Source organism: Alexandromys fortis, unplaced genomic scaffold (genome assembly GCF_014885135.2).
Source record: "Alexandromys fortis isolate MF-2015 unplaced genomic scaffold, M_Fortis_MF-2015_v1.1 scaffold_240, whole genome shotgun sequence".
Taxonomy (NCBI): Eukaryota; Metazoa; Chordata; class Mammalia; order Rodentia; family Cricetidae; genus Alexandromys; species Alexandromys fortis.
The window spans coordinates 658,003-670,277 of NW_026068133.1; the positions used below are offsets into that span (position 1 = coordinate 658,003).

General features: G+C 42.2%; 1 protein-coding gene across 1 annotated transcript in view; it reads right to left on the minus strand.

Moving 5' to 3' along the window:
- LOC126490991 (zinc finger protein 112-like) overlaps positions 1-12,275 on the minus strand; it is a 39,389-nt gene that overhangs the window by 12,786 nt on the left and 14,328 nt on the right. Inside the window, exon 2 of the mRNA XM_050126360.1 lies at positions 834-882. Coding sequence (XP_049982317.1) covers positions 834-848 — 15 coding nt within the window. The 5' untranslated portion in view covers positions 849-882. The remainder of the gene's footprint in view (positions 1-833; positions 883-12,275) is intronic.

The following is a 12,275-nucleotide window of genomic DNA, read 5'->3' on the forward strand; positions in this document are numbered from 1 at the left end:
CATGGTTCCCTGCCCTGTGGAAAGTCCAAGGTCCTCCCCCCCTCCGTCCATGTCTAGGAAGGTGAACATCCAAACTGGCTAGGCTCCCACCAAGCCGGATCATGAAGTAGGATCAAAACCCCGTGCCATTGACCTTGGCTTCTCATCAGTCCTCATTGTTCACCATGATCAGAGAGTCCGGTTTTATCCCATGCTTTTTCAGTCACAGTCCAGCTGGCCTTGGTGAGTTCCCAATAGATCAGCCCCACTGTCTCAGTGGGTGGGTGCACCCCCTCCCGTGGTCCTGACATCCCTGCTCGTGTTCTCCCTCCATCTAAACACAGGAATATTCTTTTTATGTGCCTGACACATGCATGGCCCAGTACCTGATGCCGCTACTTACCCTGACCTAAGAAGGGAAAAGTGCACCCATTCTGAGATGGGAGTATGGTGGTTTGAATAAATATGGCTTCCATAGGCTCATGTGTTTGAATGCTTGGTCCATAGGGAGTGGCACTATTAGGGGTGTGGCCCTGTTGAAGTAGGTGTGGACTTGTTGGAAAGTATATCACTGTGGAGGCAAGCTCTGAGGTCTCATATGCTCAAGTTATGCCCAGTGTGGCATAACATTATCTCCTGTTGCCTGGGGATCAAGATGTAGAATTCTCAGCTCCTTTCCAGAACCATTTCCACCTGCATGCCACATCGTGATGATAATGGCATGAACTGTACCTCTGAACTGTAGGTCACAATTAAATGTTTTACTTTAAAAGAATTTCCAGGGCCATGGAGTCTCTTCACAGCAATAGAAACCCTAACACAAGAATAAATGGCACCGATAAATGTCAAAATACCTGCAACTGGGCCATTTGCTCCTCTTTTCTTCCAGGAAATGGTGCAGACCTGAGAAGACAGGACAGGATGACAGACGCCATGAGAGGGAAAATACAAGCTTGGCCAGGTGAGATCCAGGTGCCCCTTGCCTCCAGAGGCAGGCTGTAGTAAGAGGGGGAGCAGGCCACATCCCACCTAGCTAGCTTATACCCAAAATAATAACACAGAAACTGTATTCATTTAAACACTGCCTGGCCATTAGCTCTACCCTCTTATTAGCTAACTCTCACATACTGATTAACCCATTTCCACTAATGTGTATCACCACTTGACTGTGGCTTACCAGCATGAGTCTAACCAGGGTCCGTCTCGGGCAGGAGAATCATGGCATCTGCCACACTTCCCTTCTCCCCAGCAATCTGTACTGTCTACTCCACCCACTTAAGATGCCCTATCAAAAGGCCAAGGCAGTCTCTTTATTCAACCAATGAAAGCAACACACAAACAGAAGAACCCCTACACCAACCAGCTAACCCCAGGATGTCCCACCCTAGGCTATAGGCAGGGACAGCCTTCCCAAGTGTTCTTACTTCATACTGGGCATCCCCCAGATGTTCACTCCAATCCTGGGAAACGTGGCCAAGAAGGGCATTGGCTCCCAGCAGCATCAAAGACAAATTTCCTGTGTTCAGAGGTTGGTGCTGGGCTGTGATGGTTCAGCAGGTAAGGGTGCTTGCTGCCAAGCCTGATGACCTGAGATTAATCCTCAGGACCCACATGGAGGGAGATAACTGGCTCCCACAGGCTATCCTCTGACATGAGGTTCTGGCATTACACACTCGCTAATAACTGTAAGTCATTCTTTCAAAGGTGTGTGGTGCTAACGTGTGTGCTCATGGAGTAACCATAGCTACGTTCATTAGCCTTCTACATTCCAAATCTGCCATCTGCAAGAGGGCTGTTAGAGTGTTAGCATTCAGTGTTAAGGGCTGCTGGGATTCTGTGCACCAGCAGTGGACAGCTACTGTAAGAAATTAAACCTCTCTATCCCCATGAGTGTCCATAAGAGTCATCACAGAACTGTCCTTGCACTCTAACCCCAGTGAGAGAACTGAGCATGCCTAGGTGGTAGAGCCCCTGCCTAGAATCCCCCAGTGATGAACTGGGGTGTGACTCAGTGGTAGAGCCCCTGCCTAGAATCCCCCAGTGCGGGGCTGAGGTGTGACTCAGTGGTAGAGCCCCTGCCTAGAATCCCCCAGTGAGGGGCTGGGTGTGGCTAAGTGCTAGAGCCCCTGCCTAGAATCCCCCAGTGAGGGGCTGGGTGTGGCTAAGTGGTAGAGTCCCTGTCTAGATCTCCCAGTAGCTCAATGTGTCTGGCAATGTCTACCAAGATAAAACGTCCCATCCTACAGTAACCCTCCTTAGATGGAGGGTATTCTAAGGGGAGGTAAAATATTCCATCATGCAGGGAAACTCAAAAAAGTTCAGGAAATAAACAACTCCAAAGCTTCGGGAAGTCCCAGACACTGACCAGGTTCACTAGACCTCACCCTTCCCAGACATTTATAAGCAGTAAGGAATACTGAGTGACATCTCAGCAAGCTAAGCTGCCTAGAAGATGCTCACACCTGCAGAAGTCCCCAAAGCACAGACCAGCTGAGCTGACAGAGATTCAGACCAACTGAGGCACTTGGAATGGACGCTCTCCAACTGGCTGACCCGCCTGCAGACTGCAGTGTGCTCCGGGTTTCCAGCTTTGTGAGCTGTCACCATGCTGGAGGGGGCTTTGGTGATGCAGCTGCCTTTGAGTCATTTCTGCTCCTGTAGGTAATATTACTATAAGCAATTTCAATAAAAACTCATTGGGTCACCATGTTGGACTTTCTGGGTTGTCACTGTTCTCTATCTGGGATGAGCAGGCATTTGGTCATATCTCCCCGAGAATAATGCCACACAATTTCAATGGTAGAGTCACTTCAAGGAACCTAGCAGTGAGGATTGGAGACGCAGCTCAGTGGTGGAAGCACTGGATTCTACCACCAACACAGAAAAGTAAATAAACAGCTAAATGGCTGGGGATGGCTCACTGGATAAGGGGCTCATTTCACAAACATGGAGCACCTGAGAGCAATCCTTAGCACTCATTGGAATCGGAACCTCATGGCTGTTTGCTTGTGGGAGATGGAGAGGGGGAGCACTGGGGCGTGCTGACCACCAGCCTAACTCCCAGTCCAGAGAGAGATTCTGTCTTCAGAGAATGGAGCAGTGACAGAGCAAAACACCAGATGTCCTCCTCCTGCCTCTGCACTTGCATGGGTGTTTGCACCCCAAAGACACAGACATTCACTACACAAACACACACACAAAAATGAAAATTATAATTTAAAAAGAGAAACAAGGGTATTGTCCAGAGTGTCGGAGAATTGGAGCTGTGCATAACAAACATCAAACATGGTTAGCTGTCGATAAGACCATTCTTGTTGCCACTGAAGTTAGCAGTCCACACGCCAGCCTTCATTTGTCTTTGGGAAGTATTTATTTAGGTTAGTAATCGCAAATGCATACACATCACCCTTTGGCCATACTAAGAAGGCTTTAACGTCTTTAGAATAGAATGGATATTCTTTAACATCCCACCAAAACTGCCTAGGGACAGGGATAGATGAGTGTTGAAACTGTTTCTTTCACATCCATTTTCAAAGAAGTTGAATATATTCTCACTGAGTCAAAGGTACCTGTTGAAGGGCATACCCATGAAAAACAGCCACTACTAATTCCTGTCTGCCAAACCTACACAAGGCAAGAGGCATGATGGGAACTCTACCTGGATCCTATTCCCTAAAATATGTGGATTAGATGGGAGACATATCTGAGACCAGCAACAGAGATACCAGCAAACTCAGCCCAACACAATCAACCTGAGGAGAATGTCTGGCAGTTTCTTGTTCTGGAAATGTGAACGAGGGCCAGGAGGTTCAGAGCATTGTTCTGGCCTTTGTATAGTATTGGTTTGCAGCATACTTGCTGCATGTTCACTGAGAAAAGTACAGAGATTGCTTGGGTCTGTCTGTTGTCCTGATGTGATGTTTTGTGATTATGCATTTGGGGTGCTCATGTATGTCATGTCTAGTTGGCCAACTGACCAGTGGTGCACGTCCCCGGCCACAGCTGGCAACAGTCTTGACGCCTCCTGTGTCTGCTATTAATGAAACCACCCTGGGCTCCACGTCTGTTGGTTCCTTTCTTCATTAGTCTACTGTAACTAAACACCTAGCAGAGCGACTTAACAGCAGAGGAGGTCTATTTGAGCTCTGGGTCCTGGAGCGTTGTCAGAAAGGCATGGTGGAGCAAGCATGTGGAAATGCCTCATGTCAGAGTGAACAGACTGCAGTGGTCGAGGGGGAACAATCTTTACACACTGGAAATATGTACTGATCTCACTGGTAATAAAAAATAAGGTGTTTGGCTGAGGGATAGGCAGGATTTTTTGGGACAGAGAGAATGTTGGAAAAAAGAAGGGCGGAGTCAGAGGAGTTACCAGCCAGATACAAGGAGGGAAATAGGAGGCACAAGATAGAAGAGAGGTAACACCACGTGGAAGAATGTAGATTAATATAAATGGGTTAATTTAAATTGTAAGACCTCATTAGTAATAAGACTGAGCTATCAACCGAGCACTTATAATTAACACTAAGTTTCTGTGTAGTTAGTTGGGAACAGCTGCTGCAGCACAGAGAAACTCTGCTTACACTGTTCAGGTGGGCAATAGCGGTTATCACAACCCTAAGGCCCATCCACACAGACCAACTTCCACCTGATACTTCCCCATAACCTCCCAAAACAGTGCAAACAGCCAGCGACCAAGTACTAAAACACATAAGCCAGTGTGGGACACTACTGAGTCAAACTATAAATATGCTTGTCTCTTTAATCTTTTAAACTCTTTTTCCTGGGTTTTTTTTTTTTCAAAATAGGATTTTTCTGTGTAGCCCTGCTTCCTCTGGAACTCACTCTGTAGAATAGCCTAGCCCCAAACGCAGAGAGTTGCCTGCTGTTGTGAATTATTTTAACTGGGCAAACATGTGTTCCATTTGTTTATGTTGTAGACTATTACTTTAACTGTGCAAAGGTGTGTTACTTCTTTATGCTGCATTTGTTTAATTATGTAGAGATGTGTTGTATGTTTTACCTTGACTGTCTAAGACAGCTGAGCGGTCTAATACAAAGCTCAATGGCCACTAGCTAGGCAGAAGAGGGATAGGCGGGCTAGTGGGCAGAGAGAATAAGTAGGAGAAACCTAGGCTTGGAAGGAACGAGAGAAAAGAATGAGGGAGAAAAGGAGGGATTGCCTGGGACAAGTAGTCAAGCAGATGCCAAACAGCCAGGCAGAAGCAGTGAAAGTAAGATATCCAGAAGTAAGAAAGGTAATAAGCCCAAGGCAAAAGGTACATAAAGAGAAACAGGTTAGTTTAAGTTAAAAGCTAGTCAGTAATGTGCCTAAGCTAGGTGGTGTATTCAAAACAGTAAGTCTCTATGTCATGACCTGAATTGGTTGGTGGCCCAAAAAGAAAAGGCCTGGAACAGCCTGTCTAATCTTTTACATTTTTAACTTTTTTGGGTTTTTGTTATTGATGGATTTTTTGGAGGCGGAGGTTGTTGTTATTATTGTTTTGGTTTTTTTGAGACAGGGTTTCTCTATGTAGCTTGTGTAGCTTTGGAGCCTGACCTGGAACTTGCTCTGTAGGATGAGCTAGCCTCGAACTCAGAGATCCACCTACTTCTGCCTCTTAAGTGCTGGGATTAAAGGCATGTGTCACCACTGCCCAGCTAAACTTTTTAATTTACTCTGTCCTTGTATCTTAAGTGAAGTTCTTTCAGAGAGCATATACTTGACTCTTGCTTTTAAGTTTACATAGATAGATGATAGATAGATAGATAGATAGATAGATAGATAGATAGATAGATAGATAGATAGATTTTATTTATTTCTTTATTGACACAAGGTTTCATTATGGCTGGCCTGGAACTCACCATGTAAACCAAGCTGGTTTGAAATTTAGAGATCTGTTTGCCTGTTCCTGTAGTGGCATTTCACTTGTATTTTAATAAATAAAACTTGCCTGAGTATCAGAAAAGTAAAACAGCCACACACTGGCCAGTCTTACAAACCATGCAGCAATAACACACACCTTTAATCTCTAGTTTGCTATAGCAACCGGGCAGTACATGCTTTTAATCCCAGTGGTGTGCGCCTTTAATCTAAGCTTTAGAGAGGATTGTAAAATGGAGGAAACAGTTCTCAGACACACTCTCATTCCAAGATTCCTGGAGGCAGGATCACCATATTCAAACTGAGGTTGAGATTAGAGTCAGTGGCTGGCTATTTTGTTTTTCAGACCATCAGGTTGAACTCCAACTTCTCTCTCTGAATTTTTATTGTGCTTCATTTGGTGTCCAACTTTTGTAGCACAAATTTATGAAAAAGTCATTTTCCTGAGCCTTTTCAGCCACCAGCCCAAGCCAGAGCTGGGATTGGTATTCCAGTTCTAGAAATTGGAACCTAAACCTACCCACCTCAATTCAGGAGAAAAACCAGCACTTTCAGCTCCCATCTGCCCCAGTTTAGCTTCCATATAAAGATGGAAAATACACAAAGAATCTGGATACTCTATGTTATTGTGTTGTCTTTGAATTGTTTGATGGCTAAGGAAGGAACAACAGCTGCTAAAAGACATTTGATTATAAATGCTGCTGGATTAACCCAACATATATATTTTGAAAATGCCTTGACTTCAAAATTTAAGTCAAAAGATGTTACTTTGGTGAAGAGGTTTTGGTTTTTTTTCCACAGGAAGTGAGAGGCTATGGATTCACTCTGGGTTAAGAAAAATAGGGTTTGATCATGGAAGACCCCTTGAAATATCTCTGATAGGAGAAAATGGCCCAGATGATCCAACATTTTAGAGCACCTCTGTTGAAGTTTTCTCTGAGTTCTACATCCAGAGTAGCTTCAAGACTGTTGGCTGAAATGATCCCATAAGATTTCAATGAGGGTTCCTATAAGATTACCAGTGCCCCCAATCAGCAGGAAGTAGCCGAGAAAACTACACCCACATTCCCCAAAAAATTGATTATATTTATCTTCATTTAGTGTGTTGGTTACAAGTTGCTACAGATAATGGTCAGGAAAAGAATGCTAAGCAAAGGAAATTAGATTCAAGGTTATGGTTTTAAAAAGAAAAAATGGGGATATAGATATGATAAGATAAAAGGGTAGATTATTGAATCTACTCTGAAAAGAAAAAGAGGATATAGATATGATAAGATTAAAAGGTAGATTATTTAATCTACTTTTAAAATGCAACTACTAAATTTAAGTGTTTTACATTGGACTGAGCTTTTGTATACTGTATACAAATTTTGTATGCTGATACAGATTTGAGATTAATCTTGTTAAAACATATTGTACATACATTTTTAATCTTGTTCAAGGGATTGTATTTATACAGCTCATTTAACAATGTAATGCAAATTTATAGTCCTTGAAAATTATTATTACCAACTGTTTAGTACAATAAGGAAATATAGGTTAATAGTTAATTACCCAGTATAATCAAACTTGTAGTGACATTAGATAAGTGGGTAAAACAAAGATAAAATTTAGAGAGACAGGTCATCTTCAGATACTTCAGAGATCTATAGAATATGGCAATTAAGATGTTTTAATAACATAAGTTCTTCTTCTTTTATGACAGTGAGACATGTCTGCTCCTGGCAGCACCAAACTACTTCAGAGAAGATCATGGGCATCAAAGAAACTCCACATGGAGTTTACTTTCTTTGTGGCAAAAGTAAGCCACTGGGCAAGAAAATGTCCTGCCTCAACTGTTGACAGTATGCTGTCCTAATTAGACAAGTAGGACACAAAATATCCTGCTTCCCAGAAAGTCTGTCAGATATGCTAGGCCTTGGTCTGTAGGCCGAAGATGAATGCCTCAGCATTGCAGAGGAACTTTGGGTGACTGTCTGAAACCAGCTCTTTCTGTCATCACTCACATTTTCACTTCCATGCACTTCCTATTCACTTATGAAATATTATTTCTTTCTTGTGTCTCTGGGGTAGATGGAGACTACATAGTTATAGTTATAATCTCCCTTGTTTACGAGACTCAGAAAAGAAATTCATTAAAGAAATGTAAGTATATAAGGTTGAGAGATATAAAAAAAAACAGTTGTGACAGAAAGTAAATTAGATACAAGACTTTAGACTCACCAAGATAGGATAAATATGGAGTATTTTCTCTGAATTTGTCAAATGCAAATGAAATAGATATTGTTTATACATTTATTGCCAGTATATATTGTATATAGTTATTGTGCTTATTATATATAGTTCTTATATTAGTTACAGTTTTCTTTTTTGTTTTAGACGAAAAGGGGAAATGCAGTGGCATTTCACTTCTATTTTAATAAAACTTGCCTGAGAATCAGAAAAGTAAAACAGTCTCACACTGGCCAGCCTTATAGACCACACAGCAATAACATACACCTTTAATCCCAGCAGCCACATTAGTTTACCACAGAAACCAGGAGGTGAACCCCAATTTCTCTCTCTGACTTTTTATCAATCATGATTCATATTCTAAGTGCTGAGATAAAAGGCATGTGCCACCTTGACTAGCCCCAATCTGTAATCTTTTAAAGCAATGTATTTGTTTTATTGGTGGGATGACTGGCTTTAGCAACTTGGCACAACCTAGAATCACCTGAAAACAGAATCTCATTAATGGACCATCTAACTTAGCATACAGGCATATCTTTTTTTCTTAATTTTATTTATGTACTTTTATAGGTATGAGTGCTCTGTCTACACATATGCCAGAAGAGGGCATCAGATCCCATTATAGACGGTTGTATACATGGTTGTGAGCTACTCTATCTTTGCTGGGAATTGAACTCCAGAGTCTGGAAGAGAAGCCAGTTCTTAACCTCTGACCCATCCCCCAGCCCACATGTGGACATAGCTGAACTGGCTGTGGTAAGGCTCAGCCCACTGTAGGAGGCACTGTTCCCTAGGCAAGGGGTTCTGAACTGGAGATGAGCAGAGAGTACAAGCAAGCAAGTAAGCAAGCATGCATGCATAAATTTCTTCTGCTCATGACTCTGGATGTGATGCAACCAGCTGCTTCAAGTTCCTGCTGTGACATTTCCACAATGATGGACTGGCAATGCTGCAGCAAGTATGGACTGCCCGTATATGGCAGTTCTGTTGAACCAGCCCATACTGGGTTTCATGGTCTAAGTTGATGAGGACGACTGACTAGGTCTCTTCCTTAAGAGGGCACCAGATCTCATTACAGATGGTTGTGACCCACCATGTGGTTGCTGGGAATTGAACTCGGGACCTTTGGAAGAACAGACAGTGCTCTTAACCTTAAGCTGAAATAAACTCTTTCCCTTCTATGCTGCTTTACATCAGAGTGTTTTCTCATAGCAACAGTTGTAAAACGAGAACAATTGGCATCCTATAACTACTAAGGTGGCTAGATTTCAGCCCATTATTGTATTCTTGCGACTTGTTCTCCCTGATTTTATTTCTCTTATTCCCGTCCATTTTCATTTTGGCTGTTTATTATTTATTTTTACCATTTCATTCAGTTTATCTCTTAGCTTCTGGCTCTAACTTCAAAATTTGTTTGCCTTTAGTGGTTGATCTTGAATTGCAACAAACACATCTACTTGTTCACCTTCTGTAGTTTTGTTTGTTCAAATTAAATTTTATTTGCTTATTATGTGACCATGTACATACTATAGCAAGTGTATGGATGTCAGCGGATAACTTGTTGGGGTTGGTTCTCTCCTTCCAACATGTAAGCCCTGGGAATCGAACTCAGGTCAGAAGGTGCCTTTGCCTGCCAAGCCATCTGATGTCCCCAGGGTGTGTTTAGTATTAGCATTTTAAAACTACAATGAAACGCAGAAACTCTTTCTTGGGTTGCATGTGCTCTGCTACAGACAACAAACTCTCTAGCTAGGTAAGATGCATGTTTTATGCCTATTCTCTCTCACAGGGCTAGGTTTGAACCCAGGGCCTTGCACATGCAATATTTGAATCATTATTTTTAGTATAAAGGTTGAGGACTTCAATGTTGCACTTAATAGTTTAATTTTTCTGTATTATTATGCATATGCCTGCTCATCTATTTGCCCCATGGCACGCAGTGTTGTCAGAGGTCAGTGGATCCCTGGGATCAAAAGGTACACCTTGTTATGAGCCATCTAAACCTGGTTAATCATTGAGCCATCTCTCTATCCCCAAATCCATTTTTTTTCTTAACATTTGTTTATTTGTAGGTGGGTGGGTATATACAGCTCAATAACTTGTGGTTCACCGATGATACAACACTACTTGCTGCAAGTTCAAATGAGCTGCAGGCCATGGTAAATAGAGTGGTGGAAGTCAGAGAAAACCTTGGTATGAAAGTAAACATCGAGAAGACTGAGATACAACACATGGGAAGGGTGCACAGGATTTAAACACTGTAATAAAGAATCAGAACCTCAAGCAAACCGTCAGCTTTGTCTATCTGGGAGGAAACTCAGTTCAAAGGAGGGAACTATTTCAGGCATCAAGGATAAGGATAGTGAGGGTTGCATTCCAAGCACTAGGAAAGGTTTGGTCAGCAAGACACATAACGACAACAAAATTACAAATACATGAGACACTTGTCTTCAGCTGCCTTCTTTACCACTCTAAAACCTGAACAATGAAACGCTTCTTAGAACGGCAGCTGAATGTGTTTGAGATGACATGTCTCAGGAGGATTCTAGGTGTCACACGAAGAGTTAGGCTACAGGATGATGACATTAAGAAACATCTCCACCTACAGAAGAAAGTAAACTACAGGATATGGCATCGACGCTTGAGATACATGGGCCATGTTATGAGGATGAATGATGACAGAACCCCAAAGACAGAACCCTCCACTGTTTGGAGGAGTGCACGGGATAAGGCGAAGAGGAAGACCCAAAAACAATGGACAGACAGCATGAAGGAAGACTGTGGAACCGTGGGCATGACAATAACACAAGCACCTAGGACTGCCCAGGATAGGAACAACTAGAGAACCGTCATAAATGGGCTGCCCATGTATGCTTAGCATTGCCAGGCATTGATGATGGTGATGGTGATGGTGATGATGGTGATGGTGATGATGATGATGATGATGATGATAATGATGATGATGATGGATGGGTGGATATAAACAATCCATAGCAATTCTCTTCTTCCATCATGAGAGTCCTGGGGATCAAACTTAGACATCAGGCTTGGTGGCAGTGATTTTACCTACTGAGCCATCTCACCATGCCTAGTTCATATAACCATAGAAATGATTGTATATTGTATCAGATTAAGAAAATATATAAATTATAAAGAAATACAATTATCTATGAACACAGGATGTAATGCAAATAATATTTTTTTTTTTTTTTTGCTTTCTGTGTAACACCTGTCCTAGAACTTGCTCTGTAGAGTGGGCTGGCCTCACTTCACAGGGATCTGTCTGCCTCCTGACATACGCCACCATCACCCAATTATATTTTTCTTTTTGGTAGATTAAGTGAACTTGTATCTTCATTTTAAAAACAGATTTTATTTTATTTTTCCCTTAAATAAATGTAATAAAAAATAAGTGAATTAAATGAGAATGATGGTTCCACACAAAATAAAGCTCTTGTGAGAGTTGGACTTGTTAATTGTATAAAAGTTCTATAAGTATTTAATATTAAATAATTATGTAGCATCCTTATTGTATGTGCCCAAGTAATTCTTCACCACTTCTAGAATTTACTGAAAAAATACTAGGGCGGCTTCACAGCTAGATCTGTCGATGAGTAAAAACCACACCATCGACCATAAGAGAGGGTACTGAGAAAGAAGGATGCTCGATTCTAACCATATGTATTAGTTACGTTTCTGCTTCTGCGATAAAACACCATGACCAGCTTGTAGAAGAAAGCGTTTATTTTGGCTTTTGGTTCCAGAGGGAGGCAGGTGTGGCAAGAGGAGGAGGAAGCTGAGTGCTCCCATCTTGAATCCAAAGCACAAAGTAGAGAGAGCAAATTGCAATAACATAAAACCCTACCTCCTCAGACCCCCCTCCAATGACGTATTTCCTCCAGCAGGGCCATGCCACCTACACCTCAGCAAACATCACTGTCCCCCTAACTCGGACCAAATACTCAAAGACCAGAGACTATGGGCTCATTTCTTATTCAGACTACTGCACCCCGTTCTCTGATGCCTCCTTCCTCATACGCTCTTTTTCAAATACAGGAAGTCAAGATACAAGGTGAAAACAGACTTCATCAGCCCCCGTCCCCTCCCAGTCATAGTGGACACTTCAAGCAACAGCTGGGAACCACTGACTCAATAACAAAACAAAAATAAAGAAAAAAAA